The sequence below is a fragment of the Hemiscyllium ocellatum genome, chromosome 34 (genome assembly GCF_020745735.1).
Source record: "Hemiscyllium ocellatum isolate sHemOce1 chromosome 34, sHemOce1.pat.X.cur, whole genome shotgun sequence".
Taxonomy (NCBI): domain Eukaryota; kingdom Metazoa; phylum Chordata; class Chondrichthyes; order Orectolobiformes; family Hemiscylliidae; genus Hemiscyllium; species Hemiscyllium ocellatum.
Genome location: NC_083434.1, coordinates 40,086,882 through 40,102,350, shown reverse-complemented (window position 1 = coordinate 40,102,350; position 15,469 = coordinate 40,086,882). Strand labels below are relative to the sequence as shown.

At 46.5% G+C, this 15,469-nt stretch overlaps 1 protein-coding gene across 1 annotated transcript in view; it reads right to left on the bottom strand.

Moving 5' to 3' along the window:
• The window catches only part of LOC132832339 (copine-4), a 321,120-nt gene that overhangs the window by 23,418 nt on the left and 282,233 nt on the right, over nucleotides 1-15,469 (bottom strand). Inside the window, exons 10-12 of the mRNA XM_060850268.1 lie at nucleotides 11,750-11,883; nucleotides 9,699-9,753; nucleotides 402-453 (exon numbers count right to left, since the gene is read on the bottom strand). Of these exons, the coding sequence (XP_060706251.1) occupies nucleotides 402-453; nucleotides 9,699-9,753; nucleotides 11,750-11,883 (241 nt within the window). The remainder of the gene's footprint in view (nucleotides 1-401; nucleotides 454-9,698; nucleotides 9,754-11,749; nucleotides 11,884-15,469) is intronic.

The window sequence follows — 15,469 nt, the reverse complement described above, 5'->3', positions numbered from 1 at the left end:
GCCCCTACACCCTCCCCATTGCACTGTATCTGTCCCTACACCCTCCCATTCACATAGTGTCTGTCCGTACACCCTCCCCTTCGTAGTGTTTGTCCCTATACCCTCCCCATCACATTGTATCTGTCCCTATACCCTCCCCATCACACAGTGTCTGGCCCTACACCCTCCCTGTGGGACTTAGCGTGATCCTACATCCCATGGCCTGCAGATGTTGAAGTGTGCAGCTTACCACCGCCATGTCCAGGGCAATTAGGGATGAGCAGCAAATACCAGTGATGCCCTCATCCCGTGAATGTGTTTAAACATGACATACATCCATCAGCCCCGAGCCGTTGGGTTAGTACAGCTCAGAGAAACACTGATGATATTTCTAAGTCTGTCGGACGGTTCCTCTGTTTTACCTGCACACTCAGGGTTGTCTTCATTAAAGTTGATTGCAAAGTCATGAGAGACCTGGAAACGAAGGGACAACATAATACAATGTTAACCTTGAGCGATAGAACCAAAGCCATTGCAGAAACCTTCAGGGTGGAGCGACATGGTCACCACACAACTCCTGTCACAAATGTTGAGATGTTCACCGTTGTGAGGCGCTGGGATCTCTGAGGAATGGACTCCATCATCAATCACCCAGCAAGAAAGGTGTGGTGGGGGGGGACAAAAAGCAGGAGGTTGTATTCAGGTCGTACGTGTTCCTGACAGCTCCTAGTTTCCCCTCGCTTGCATTTCTTGCTGGCCCGGTCAGCTGGCCCACAGGAGAAGGAGGTGACTTGAAACAGCAACACGGGCCCCAATGATGTAATTGGAAGACAGACAATATGGTGAGAGCTCAGCTGTGCAACCCCCAAACCCTTCCTGTCAGACCTGTCCTATGAGGGGAGGGTGAGTGGAATGGACCTGTACGGTTTGGAATTTAGAAAGACAGGTAACTGCATTGAAAGATAAGAGATGCTGAGAGAACTGGACAGGAGAGATGGTTCCCCTTCTGGGAGAGCGTTGGAAGAGAGGGCATATTCTCAGAATAATGGGCCACACGCTTAAGATGGAGATAAGGAGCAATTTCTTCTCTCAGAGAGTAGCGAGGGTTTACTAGACCTGGAATGAGCTGTTGAGCAAAGGCTGGGCCTGTCTTCTCTGGGGCTTGGATGAGTCAGAGGTGACTGAATGGAACCAAAGCAAGATTCTGGATGTGGAAAGGATGTTCTCTCATGCTGAGAGGAAGTTAGAATTAGGGTCATTGATTTAAAAATAAGGGCTAGCCCAGTTAAAACAAGGACGAGGAAACAAACTTCTCTGAGAGTTGTAAATGTTTGGAACTGCCTTCCACAAAAGACAGTGGATGCAAAATGTTAAAATATATTCAAGGTCGAGGGAAATGGATTCCTGGTGGGCCGGGGTGGCGTGTGGGGGAGGGGGGTGGTGGGGAGGAGGGTGGGTAAAGATTCTCAGGGATATGCAGGGATGTACGGTTGAGGTTAAATTGTGATACAAACAAGGAATGCGCAGCCTTTTGAACTTGCTTTCCACTCAGTAAGATCATGACTGATCTGAGCTGTCTCTAACCGAAACTCAGATCAGCTGCAATCTTACAGAATGGCAGAGCTAGCTGGAAGGGCCGATCGGCCTTTTGTTCCTTGTTCGTCTGGGAATTATTGTGACAGTAAGGTCTCCATGTTCCTTCCATTTCTCTCTCACTCTGATATGAACGACAGACACAAGAATATCTGGGCTGGTCTTTGCGTCAGGTGACGGGATGATTTGGGAACCTCGGCATGACCCCAGGAGCAATCTCACCCGAGGGGCGGCCTCTGATTGGCTAGCTCTGTACTTAAAGATGGCGGCTGGCCATGCACTCCCACTGCGGGGAGGAGGGCAGTGAAGAGGACACTCTGACAACAAAAGCAGAAATGGCTGGAAAATAATCAGGTGGAATCCGTGGAGAGAGACAAACAGAATGTTTCAGGACTATGACGGGCGGCACAGTGGCTCAGTGGTTAGCACTGCTGCCTCACAGCACCAGGGACCCAGGTTCAATTCCCGTCTCGGGCGACTGTGTATGAGTACCGCTGGGTGCTTCAGTTTCTTCCCACTATCCAAAAATATGCAGATTAGGCGGGTGAGCCATGGTGTTCAGCGATGTGTAGGTTAGGTGCATTAGTTCGGGGTAAATGTAAAGTAATAGGGTAGGGGAATGGGTCTGGGTGGGTTACTCTTCGGATGGCCGGTATAGACGTGTTGGGCCAAATGGCCTGTTTCCACACTGTAGGGATTCTATGACCACCCATCAGAACTGGAATAAATTGGGGAAGCGATAGGTTTTGATCACAGGAGACATGTCTGTGGCAAGATAACAGAAGAGGTAATACTCTAGGGCCAGAATGGCAGTGGGGCAAGACACTAAACAACAAAGGGGTCACTGGACTCGAAGCATGAACCCCACCTTCCCTCCACAGATGCCGAGTTTTACAACAATTTCTGTTCTCACTTCAGTTTTCCAGCATCAGTAGTCCTTTGTTTTATTTTTCTGCAGTTCATTGCTTTATAAAAAAAAAGATGAGCCTAGAGAAGGACCACTGCTGTCCGAAAGCAAAAAATAAGGGAAACTCACAAAAGAAAGGAAGCAAAGTGGAGGGGACAGTCTGGAATTGTGGAACTTGAGTCCAGGAAGCAGAAAGTGAAGAGATAGGTGCTGTTCACCAGGCCTTCTGTTGAGTCTCACAATAACAATGCAACAGGCCAATAACAGAGAGGTCAGGGTGACAGAGAGGTCAGGGTGACAGAGAGGTCAGGGTGACAGTCTGCAGGACGATTGAAAGCATGGTCACTTTGGTGGGATGAACAGGCTTGTGATGTAGGAGGGACTTAGCTGGGGACCTCAAATAGGAGGCCCTCATAAAGACCTCCCTCTTCAGTGGTAACGGAGAAGGGATGTCCCCAGCCTGTCTCCTTCCAGGAGTACTGCCAATGGCTGATGGGATGGTAGGAACATTGCCAATGGCTGATGGGATGGCAGGAACACTGCCAATGGCTGATGGGATGGCAAGAGCACTGCCAATGGCTGATAGGATGGCAAGAAGCAAATTGGATGTCCAGCGCTGGTCCCCTGGTGAGAGGCTACCTGTGTAATGCCAATGAGTCTCCAACACAATGGGTCTCCATTCGACATTGGGAAAGTTGCTGTGTGATCTTGAGGAAGGGGGGCAGTGATAATTCATCAAAGAATTGTCTACCAACCTCCTCCCTCCACAGAAGGGAGCTGCTCATCCCTTTCCGCCCCTGCTCCCCCAAAGGACAGCCCTTCCTGAACGCCAATAATAGACAGGATGAGGTTAGTTACAACAGAGTTTAAAACACAGCTGGTGCTTTGTATGTTATCATGGAATCCCTGCTGTGTGGAAGCAGCCTATTCAGCCCATTGAGTCCACACCAACCTGCCAAAGAGCATTCATCCAATCACTGTAACCCTACATTTCCCATGGCTGACCCAGGACACTAACCTCCATATCTTTGGAATGTGGGAGGGAACCAGGGCACTCGGGGGGAACCCATGGGGAGAACATGCAAACTCCACACAGACAGTCGCTCAAATGTGGAATCAAACCTGGGTCCCTGGTGCTGAGAGTCACCAGAGCAAACCACTGAGCCATCGTGCTGCCCCATCTTCAAGTTAAATTAACATCAGGTGAACAAAGAAACATTCTCTCTGTCTCTCTCTCTCTCACTTAAACACACACACACACACACAGAATGCTGGAGAATCCCAGCAGGTCTGGCAGCATCTGTGCAGTGACAATGTTTCAAGCCCAGTGACCATTCTTCAGAACTGGAAGGTGTGGAAAAGTGGTTTCTTTAAACATTTAACCGAGGTTGGGGAGGTGGGGGCGGGGGGGGGGGAGGGTGAAGTGGAGGCCCAGTGTATGAGATAAATCTAGAATGAGAGCTGATAGTTTTAGGATAACAGTAGCAGATATGAGAACTGAGATGAGAAGGAATTACTTTTTTCAAAGGGTGGTGAATCTGTGGAATTCACTCTCCCAGAGTGCGGTGGATGCTGGGACATTGAGTAAGTTTAAGGAGGGGATGAACTTAACAGTAGTTAGTAAAGAATCGAAGATTAAATAACTCTTCAGGGGCTGGCATCCCATCATCAATCACCCTTCACTTACAAATGCATAACCTTTGACAATGCACGGCCTCTCACTGAGTCAGGAATTCCCCATGTTCAATATCCCTGACTTTCATCCTTTTATGTCAGCGAGGGCTCCCTGATTGGATTAGATTAACAGCCCCAATCATATTGTATGAGGTCCATCTGGGTTACCTTGTTACACCTGCCATTCTTAACGCTGCCTGACCTGCTGTGCTTTTCCAGCACCACACTCTCGACTCTGATCTCCAGCACCTGCAATCCTCACTTTCCCTACCGGACTTCATTACACTCACTACAGAAGGGGGGCAGGTGGGAATGTGGAGCTGAGGCCTAGGTAGGATCTGCCATGATTGTATTAAATGGCAGAACAGGCTCGAGGGGCTGAATGGCCTCCTCCTGTTCTTAGTTCTTACATCTGAAGGGGCTACCAATGATGGTGAAAGACAAAATGTGGGTTAATTAAGGTGTGAAAGAGAGAGAATGGGTCTCTCTCTCTCTCACATTGTTGCCTTGGATCTGGAGAAGGAAGGCCTGACAGTCCAGAAATCCCTCGGGATGTTTGCACTGGATGGAGATTGGCAATACCCACCCAGGGAGAAATGGGAAGATTGCTCTGCAAGGTCACCATGTAGGCACCTTGGGACGACAGTGAACTGTAGTTGACAACTCTCCTTTTTAATTCTATAGTGAGAGTCAGGCAGGGAGCATGAAGCTCAGTAGCAGAGCCAGCTCGTTTCCCCATTATTAGGCGGCATCACGACAGAATGCAACTGGAAGGCAGTTGAACATGGGCAGATAGCCCTGGAAATTGCGTGCATGAGGACGGGGTTGTACTGATAAGTGCTCTGCACCTTCAGGAATATTTGTAATTGGCTTCAGAGCATCCTGGAAGTTTATTCTTAAATTAAGGAATTAAGGGCTACGGGGAGAATGCTGGTAAGTGGAGTTGAAATCCCATCAGCCATGATTGAATGGCGGAGTGGACTCGATGGGCTGAATGGCGGAGTGGACTCGATGGGCCGAATGGCCTTACTTCCACTCCTATGTCTTATGGTCTTAATGCTCCTCTTTCCAGTGGGAATTTCGAATATACCTCATAAAAACAAAATTCCTGTGTGATTTGCCAGCATGGAAGCAATTTCCTCAAATTGAGAGTCTCACAAATGGACAGGGAGCTTTTTGTAATGTGCAACCTGCTTCGCCAGCTCAACTCATCCCTCAATCCTGATCAAATTGAATTTCCGACAATAACTTGCAGGCACTGCAAAATGAATTTTTAAAATGTCCACAGGATGTGGGCATTACTGGCTGTGCCATCACTTATTGCCCTTCCTTAGTAAGTGAGTCAGTTTCCTCTTCCTTGAGAAAACATGATCAAATAAAACATTCCTCTTGTCAAAAAAGACCCCAGCAATCCGCTTTCAGTTTGGTGTATGATGCTCACGACAACTTGCATTTGTATATTAGCTTTAACAGAGTAAAACTTCCCAAAGTGCTTCACAGGAACATTATCCAAGTGGAATGTAACACTGAGCCACATCAGGAGATCAGGAATTACACAGAACATTTTCCTCATTCCTGTATGGTCATGATTCAAAGGCTGACAAAGAGATAAATCTCCATCTGGCTTCAAACTGAAGATCCTGACAAGGATATGGATCCAAAATCATAGAATCCCTGTGGTGTGGAAACAGAATATTCAGCCCACACTGACCCTCTGAAGAGCATCCTACCCAGAAACACCCTCTACCGTATCCCCATATTTCCCATGACCAATCCACCTCACCTACACATCCCTGGACACTATGGACAATGGGAGGAAACTGGAGCACCCAGAGGAATGTGCAAATTCCACATAAACAGTCACTTGAGGGTGGAATCGAACCCAGGCCCCTGGCGCTGTCAGGCAGCAGTGTTAACCACTGAGCCACCGTGCTGGGTTCTCCAAAGGATTGGCATTAGTGTAGCTTGGATGAGGAGTTCATCAGCTACTTTTAAGTTTGTTTCTTTGAGTAGTATGTTTTGAAACCAATGAGAGAGCAGATGTTATTATCCTGGGTGTTGTTTACTGAGAGAGAATTGATTCATATTCTCAGAGTTAAGGCACCACTGCGTAGCTATGACCACAACGTGAGTGAATTCTACTTCAATTTGAAAGGGAGAAGATTTGGTCTAAGACTAGTAATTCACACTTAAATATGGACAGGCATATGGGCTTGAAAGTTGAGCTCACTGAAGTGAACTGGCATACCGGACTAGAGGTTAGGTGAACAGAGCCCCGGGGTAGACTTGAATGGAATATTTCAGAATACTCAGAATAAGTATATTCCTATTGTAAAAAAAAATTCTAAATAGTGAACCCACTATCTGTGATCAACTAGAGAAAGTTAAGGCGGCACGGTGGCACAGTGGTTAGCACTGCTGCCTCGCAGCGCCTGAGACCCGGGTTCAATTCCCGATTCAGGCGACTGACTGTGTGGAGTTTGCACGGTCTCCCCATGTCAGCGTGGGTTTGCTCCGGTTTCCTCCCACAGTCCAAAGATGTGCGGGTCAGGTGAATTGGCCATGCTAAATTGCCCATAGTGTTAGGTAAGGGGTAAATGTAGGGGTATGGGTGGGTTTCGCTTCGGCGGGTCGGTGTGGACTTGTTGGGCCGAAGGGCCTGTTTCCACACTGTAAATCTAATCTAAAATTAGGGAATGCATCGAATGAATCACAAAAGCATTTAACTGCGAAAGATCAGTGGTTGGTCTTTGATATTGAGCAGAGTGAATTGGGCAGAGCAATGGCAGACTGAATTGAACCCCGATAAGTAAAAGGTGATGCATTTTGGGAGGTCTGATGATGGAAGGATACAATGGATGGTGGACCCCTAAGGTGTACTGAGGAACACAGGGACCTTGGTATACAAGTCCATAAACCCCCGTAGGTGTCAGCGCAAGTGGACCAGATAGTGAAGAAGGGAAATGGGATGCTTACCTTCATTAGACAATATGTAGAATATAGGAGCATGGAAGCCTTGCTGTAATTCTCGTTGTAACTTTATAAAACATTGGTTAGGCCACAGCTGTAGTAGTGTGTGCAGTCTGATCACCACACTATCGGAAGGTTGTGATTGCACAGGACAGGATGCAGAGGAGATTCACCAGGATGATCACTGGGGTGAAAAGTCTCAGTTTTGAGGAGAGACTAGATAAGCTGGTCACAAATCTATCTATCTCCACCTTAGGAATAGTCCATGGCCCAGCCTCCCCTATTCTCTGGGGAAGAGAGCTCCAAAACCTCATGACCCACTCTGAGAAGCAAATTTCTCCTCAACTCCCACTTAAATTTGAAGCCCTGAAGCCCTTTAAACAAAGTCTCTGAGTCCCAATCTCTCCCATGAGGGAAGAAGTGGTCTGTACTCAATGGAGTTTAGAAGGGCGAGAGGGAATCTGCCTAAAGCTTACAGAATACTGAGTGGCCTCGATGGTGTGGATGTGGAGAAGATGTTTCTACTAGTAGGAGAGACTAGGGCCCGAGGCACAGTCTCAGAGGGAAGGAACAACCTTTTAGACCTGAGATCAGTGAGAGGCTGGTGAGAGGCTGCCACAGAGGGCTGTTAAAGCCGAGTCAGTGAGTGTACTTATGACAGAGGGAGATAGGTTTTTGATTGGTAAGAGGAACAAGACTTACTGGGAGAAGGCAGGAGAATGGGGTTGAAGAAGTTATCAGTCATGATTGAACAGCGGAGGAGACTTAATGGGCCGAATGGCCTAATTCTGTTGCTGTATCTTATGGTCTTATGTTCTTATGGAGAACAAGAGTCTGCAACCACAAACAATAGAAGGTTTGGATTGGCTAGCAGACGTTGTACTTGTAAATTTATCATTCAGATATGCTTTGGAAAACAAAGACCTCTGGGAATAACTTATGAATTTAGACATTTGGAACATCAGGCCATGAACACTATCCTTCGTTCTGATTACACCCCAGCCCAGCCCAGCCAGTGTCTAGTTTGCATGGGTTTGCTCTCAGCAGAGATGACCTATTTCTACCATTTGTACCTACCATTAACACCTATTCCGTTCTCTTATCACTCCTCTATCACCATTAATATTCTCTTTGTCATTGGTTTTAAGCACCCTCACCAGCTGCACCTCCTCCCCTTTATCAACAGCACGAAAAATCACTCATTTACCAGCACCCTTCAGCTCCAAAGGAGAACTTGAATTTGAAACGATAACTCTGTTTTTTTTCCCACAGACGCTGCCAGGCTCATTCAGCCTCTCAAGCACTTTCTGGTTTCATTTTGCTTTCATCTGGAAGGATGTCTGTGCTCAAAGCGTGAGAAATACTTGAAATAATTCCCAGAGTGGGTAACGAGCAGAAGCTTTAGGGAGATTCAGGACAGATGTCACTGTGGAGACATGGCACATGATTCCTCAAGGGATAGGGGGCTTTTAAATTTTAATTAAAAGCTTTGAACTTGTATCTCGAAAACTTTTGTTATTAAGTCATTCTTTCCCTCCATGACCCTCCCTTGGGTTTATTTTCCCCTAATTCACTTGCTCAAACCCATTAACATCTTGAACTTTTCACAGAACTGCAAGGCACCGTCCTGAATCATTAACGGTTTTTCTTTCTCCCCCAGTGCTGCTGCCAGACACGCTTAAAATACAGTGAAACAGGTTTGATGGGCCGAATGGCCTATACCAGCTCCTGTCTTGCTCGATCCTCTAAAAGGTGATGATGTGAAATGTAGAAATTCAGCAAACGTCTATGCATTATTTATAACCATTGTAACAAACTCTTCTTAAAACGTTTTAACTAACTGAAGGGTTTTGTCCCATATAACAGGGCACAGGCCCAATATAAAAATGTTAAGAGGAGGCCTTTTTACATCATCCTGCAACAGTGGGATGTTTTATGAAGGAAACACATGGAAGAAGGAGTTTAACCTGTCTCGCTGTAAGGTGATACACTTTGCGAGCTCAAATGTTACGAATATTGTGTTCAGTTCTGGTCGCCACATTACAGGAAGGATGTGGAGGCTTTGGAGAGGGTGCAGAAGAGGTTTACCAGGATGCTGCCTGGATTAGAGTGGATGAGCTATAAGGAGAGGCTAGAAAAACAAAGCATCTTTTCTCTGGAGTGGCAGAGGCTGAGGGGAGACGTGATAGAAATCTAAAATTATGAGATGCATAGATAGGGTGGATGGTCAGAATCCTTTTTCCAGAGTTTAAATATCTAAAAGTAGGGCGGGGCGTGCATTTAAGTTGAGAGGGGGGAATGTTCAAAGGAGATATGAGGGACAAGCTTTTTTACACAGAGAGTGGTGTGAGCTGGAACAGGTTGCCAGGGGTACTGGTGGAGATAGATATGATACAGGCATTTAAGGGACTTTTAGATAAGTATATGCAAATGCAAGGAAAGGAGGGATATAGACCAAGGGCAGGCAAAAGGGGTTAGTTTAAATTGGAGTTATGTTCAGCGCAACATTGTGGGTCGAATGGCCTGTTCCCATGCTGTACAGTTCTATGTCGTATTCATTTCCAATGGTGCTCACTTTAGAATCTGGTGGTATTCTTGCTCCAAATCCAAAGGCTGGGAACATCTTGTCACTGGAATGAGATAAAAATAATGTTAAGCATTGCAGTACCAGTGAACACTCGCGGCGAGGGATATTTGAACACATGAAATTACTTATTTTAGGGGAACAGTGAAAGAATAGAAAGCCACTTTGCCTTAAACTGCCCATCCCCTCTTGCTTCCTGGCATTAGGTAGGCTTTAATGGGAGTATTCATGTCCCAAGCTAGAATGGTTACTAAAAGCAATGATTGTGAATCAGTCAAGAGCATCATTCTTCACTTCAGTATCAAAAAAAAATCCATTTGTTAAGTAAAGTGCAGAATCTATAAGCTGAAATTCACTGAGGCTCCTCTGACAGCATCTTCCCAACCCTGATCCTCCACCCATCTAGAAGATCAAGGGCAGCAGATACTACCAACTGCAAGTTCCCCTCCATGGCGCACACCATCCTGATTTGGAAATATGTCACCGTTCCTTCACTGTTGCTGGGTCAAAATCCCAGAATTCCCCTTCTCTGGCAGCATTGCAGATCTACCTATAACACGTGGACTACAGCAGTTCAAGAGGTAGCTCACAACCACCGTCTCAAGGGTAATTAGGGATGGACAATAAATCCCTAGAGTGTGGAAGCAGGCCATTTGACCCATCAAGTCCACACCAAACCTCTGAAGGTTATCTCAGTCAATAACCCTGCATTTCCCATGGCTAATTAGCCTATTGTGTTTAACCCTGGACAGGATGGGCAATTTAGCACGGTCAATCCACATAGCCTGTACATCTTTGTAGGAGAAAACTGGAGCACCAGATGAAACCCGCACAGACACAGGGGGAATGTGCTAGCTCTACACACAGTTCCCCCAAGACTGGGATCGAACGTGAGTCCCTGGTGCTATAAGGCAGCAGTGTTAACCACTGAGCCATCGTGCCGCCCAGGTCTAAGAAAGGCAGATCTAGCTTGTTCTACCTGGACCCACAAACAAATTAAACAAAAAAATCATATCAGTAAAAAATTACTTCAGGGGCTGGTATTTTATTAAAACACCATGCACTGGATGTTCTCAGATTAGATTAGACTACTTACAGTGTGGAAACAGACCCTTCGGCCCAATAAGTCCACACCGACCCGCAACCCACCCAGACCCATTCCCCTACACCTAATACTATGGGCAATTTAGCATGGCCAATTCACCTAATCTGCACATTTTTGGACTGTGGGAGGAAACCGGAGCACCCGGAGGAAACCCACGCAGACACGGGGAGAATATGCAAACTCCACACAGAGAGTCGCCTGAGGTGGGAATTGAACCCGGGTCTCTGGCACTGTGAGGCAGCAGTGCTAACCACTGTGCCACCGTGCCGCCCACACCACTATGCCATTCAGATCCCACATCACTATTGAATAAGGGAAAGTAATTTGCTTATGAAAACTCAAGCTTCCTCCAAAATATCCCCCTTCCCATCCACCCAGTACATACCCACTATATTTCGAATTGAAAGACAAACTATCCTGTACACAAAGAAAGAAACAAATATCTTTCTGTTTGGAAAGTCAGATTTGGAATCCGACAGTGTGCTGCTGTCAGGTTTACGGCAGGGCAGGGAGTATTCCAGTCAGCTCCTTACAGGGATGCTTTATTGTTCTGGAGGATTTACATTGTAATGTCTGTAACCAAATGTCAGCGAGTGAACAGACATTTCTTTCAGTGACAGAGTTAAAAATCACACAACATAACTTAGTCCAGCCCAGTCCAACACCAACAGAGGCAGCGTTGTGCAAATTTTATAAAAGGCTAAAGTGCCATTCCAAAGCCCAAGTTTGCTTTCTCCCTGAAACAGCCTCTTCTGCAAATGAAGAAACTTCGACTTTACCAATCAAAGATAGGGCCCTCTTAAAAAGTGAGTCTGCTTCCAGCGTAATGCCCCTTAGCTACGACTGGGCTGTGAACACTGTATGCAACAGCAGAGTGGCTGGCTTTCAATTGACATTGACCAGCTTAGCAAGGACAATGCCATAGAGCTGACCTTACCTGTCATAGTCTTGGCAGATCTCACCCACAGCCACCAGAGCTTTCAGGTATTCGTTCGGCTGGTACGGGTGGATGTAGTGGAGGGAGCAGCTGTTCCTTGGATCCCCGTTCGAGGCTGTGAAATCTATAGCGACCTGGGGAAACAAACGCATATACACACACACGGCCGTAACTATCCTCTTAGACATGACTCGGATACACTCCAACTGAGGAATTCAGGAGCAACTTTTTTTCCCTGAGATTGTGGTGGGAATGAGTGATTCAACTGGGACAATACGCAATGTCAGCATAAGTAGGCCGTTCGGCCCCTTGAGACCGCTCTGCTGTTCACAGCTGATCCGACAGTCCTCACATCCACTTTCCTGCCTTTTTCCCCAAAATAAGACTCATGACCACACAGAGTGGTCCAATGGTTCCAGGTACATTTTAGGGAAGTTCAAAAAGGAATTAGGAATAAAAGGACATACCGAGACAATGAAGGGAAGCTGATGTTGTTTCTCTTTAATCCTTTAGAGGAAATGGACACCCACTGTCAAGGCCAGTATTGATGCTCAAAGCAAACTGCCCTTGAATGGTACAGCTTACTCAGCCATCTCTGAGGGCAGTTATGAGTCAAGAACATGGCGACAAGAGTGAACCAAATGGGTTTGAAACCAAATTCTTTGGTAGTTGTCGTGACGACTATCACAAAGATTTGTACTTCGTTTAAAACATCCTGGTTTATGAACCAAGTTCACATTTCACCAGTTACCATAGATGGGATTTGAACCCACCCTCCCCAAGCATTAACCTTGGCTTCTTGATTCCTAATCCATTACCACTATTTTGCTATTCCTCACAATCCACATTTCTCCCACCAATGTGGGGTGTGTGTGTACACCTGCATAGACTGGTGTGTAAGGGCTTTTGGTCCCTGTGGCATCCTGGTGATAATGTCAGAGAGCTGTTACCCACCGGGTATGAATATGCATGCAGTTACTTGGATATTCATAGAGAATTATTAGAGAGCAGCATGTGAAAAGAATAGTTCTTCAATAAAACAACAGCAAGCCTAGAGTCTAGTATAACTCAGGTATAATGGTGTTATAAATCAGACATAGTAGCAGTTATAACTCAGGTATAGTGGCAGTAATAACTCAGGTATAGTGGTAGTTATTACTCAGGTATAGTGGCAGTTATTACTCAGGTATAGTGTCAGTAATAACTCAAGTATAGTGGCAGTAATAACTCAGGTATAGTGGTAGTTATTACTCAGGTATAGTGGTAGTTATAACTCAGGTATAGTGAAAGTTATTACTCAGGTATAGTGGTAGTTATAACTCAGGTTTAGTGGCAGTTATAACTCAGGTATAGTGGTAGTTATTACTCAGGTATAGTAGCAGTTACAACTCAGGTATGGGGTAGTTATAACTCAGGTATAGTGGCAGTAATAACTCAGGTATAGTGGTAGTTATTACTCAGGTATAGTGGCAGTTATAACTCACGTACGGTGGCAGTTATAACTCAGGTGTAGGGGTCATTAGGATGAGTATGCAATAAACAAGAGTTCAAAAGAAGCCCAATTTGAAGAAAGTTCTTGATCTTCACTTTAAGATTACAAGAGGTAGAATCAGAAGTAGGTAATTCATCCCATTGAGTCTGCTATGCCATTCAATGAGATCATAGCTGATTTGATCATCCTCAACTCCACATTCCCTGTAAGCCTTGAATCCCTTCCTGATTATGAATCCGACAGGGAATCGAAGATTATTCTCCTCAGCCAGGCCGAATGAACCCAAACTTTTGAGGTGGGTGTGAAATCAAACAACAAAAGTTGGATTTGTTAGGTCAGATGTCTTTCAGCTGTTGTCTTGATGGAATTTCCTGTTGGCCTGAGGGATCACACATTGCCCATGAAGACCCTGCAATACTTGTGCAGATATTCCTTCAGATGCCACATCATTTTGGATGACTGTCTGTGTGGAGTTTGTACATTCTCCCCGTGTCTGCGTGGGTTTCCTCAGGGTGCTTCAGTTTCCTCCCACAATTGAAAGCTGGAGGTTAGGGTGGATTGGCCATGCTAAATTGCCCATAGTGTTCAGGGATGTGGGGGTTAGGGACATTAGTCATGTGCTCAGGGGTAAATGTAGGGGAATGGGTCAGGGGGGTGGGTTACTTTTTGGAGGGTTGGTGTGGGCTTGTACACCTCTTCCCACCCTACCTCCTGCAAAAATGCCATCTCGTATTCCCAATTCCTCGGCCTCCGCCATATCTGCTCCCAGGAGGACCAGTTCCACCATAGAACACACCAGATGGCCTCCTTCTTTAGAGACCACAATTTCCTTCCTCACGTGGTTAAAGATGCCCTCCTACACATCTCGTCCACATCCCGCACCTCCGCCCTCAGACCCCAGCCCTCCAACCATAACAAGAACAGAACGCCCCTGGTGCTCACCTTCCCCCTACCAAACTTCGCATAACCAAATCATCTGCCGACATTTCCACCACCTCCAAACTGACCCCACCACCAGGGATATATTTCCCTCCCCACCCCTTTCCGCCTTCTGCAAAGACCATTCCCTCTGTGACTACTTGGTCAGGTCCACGCCCCCCTGCAACCCACCCTCCTGTCCTGGCACCTTCCCCTACCACCTCAGGAACTGCAAAACCTGAGCCCACACCTCCTCCCTCACCTCCATCCAAGGCCCTAAAGGAGACTTCCACATCCATCAAAGTTTTACCTGCACATCCACCAATATCATTTATTGTATCCGTTGCTCCCGATGCGGTCTCCTCTACATGGGGAGACTGGATGCCTCCTAGCAGAGCGCTTTAGGGAACATCTTCGGGACACCCACACCAATTAACTACACCACCCTGTGGCCCAACATTTCAACTCCCCCTCCCACTCTGCCGAGGACATGGAGATCCTGGGCCTCCTCCACTGCCGCTCCCTCACCACCAGATGCCTGGAGGAAGAACACCTCATCTTCCACCTCAGAACACTTCAACCCCAGGGCATCAATGTGGACTTCAACAATTTCCTCATTTTCCCCTTCCCCCATCTCACCCCAGTTCCAGCCTTCCAGCTCAGCACTGTCCCCACGACTTGTCCTACCTGCCTATCTTCTTTTCCACCTATCCACTCCACCCTCCTCTCTGACCTATCACCTTCATCCCATCCCCATCCAACCATTGTACTAATTTCTCCCCACCCCCACCCTCCTCTCATTTATCTCTCCAACCGTCAGGCACTCTGCCTGTATTCCTGATGAAGGGCTTTTGCCCGAAATGTCGATTTTCCTGCTCCTCGGATGCTGCCTGAACTGCTGTGCTCTTCCAGCACCACTGATCCAGAATCTGGTTTCCAGCATCTGCAGTCATTGTTTTTACCTCGTTGGGCCAAAGGGCCTGTTTCCATACTGTAGGGATTCTATGGATTCATCTAACAGGGGAAACAATGGTCTTGATATGCTCAAGGACTTGTGTTATTGCCATCACTAATAAGGGATGATGATGTCAGTGGGCTAGTAATCCTGACAGGTTGAAGTTCCAAGGGTATAATTTCAAATCCTGCAATAGGAGTTGGGAGAATCAAAATTAATTAATCTGGAATAAAATGTTCATCTCATTTGTAATGATCATGAAGCCAATGGAATCTTGTGAAAATCTGCCTGATTCAATAACACTGTTCAGGGGAGGATATCTACTATCTTTACCTAGTCCATCCTACAGGCGGTC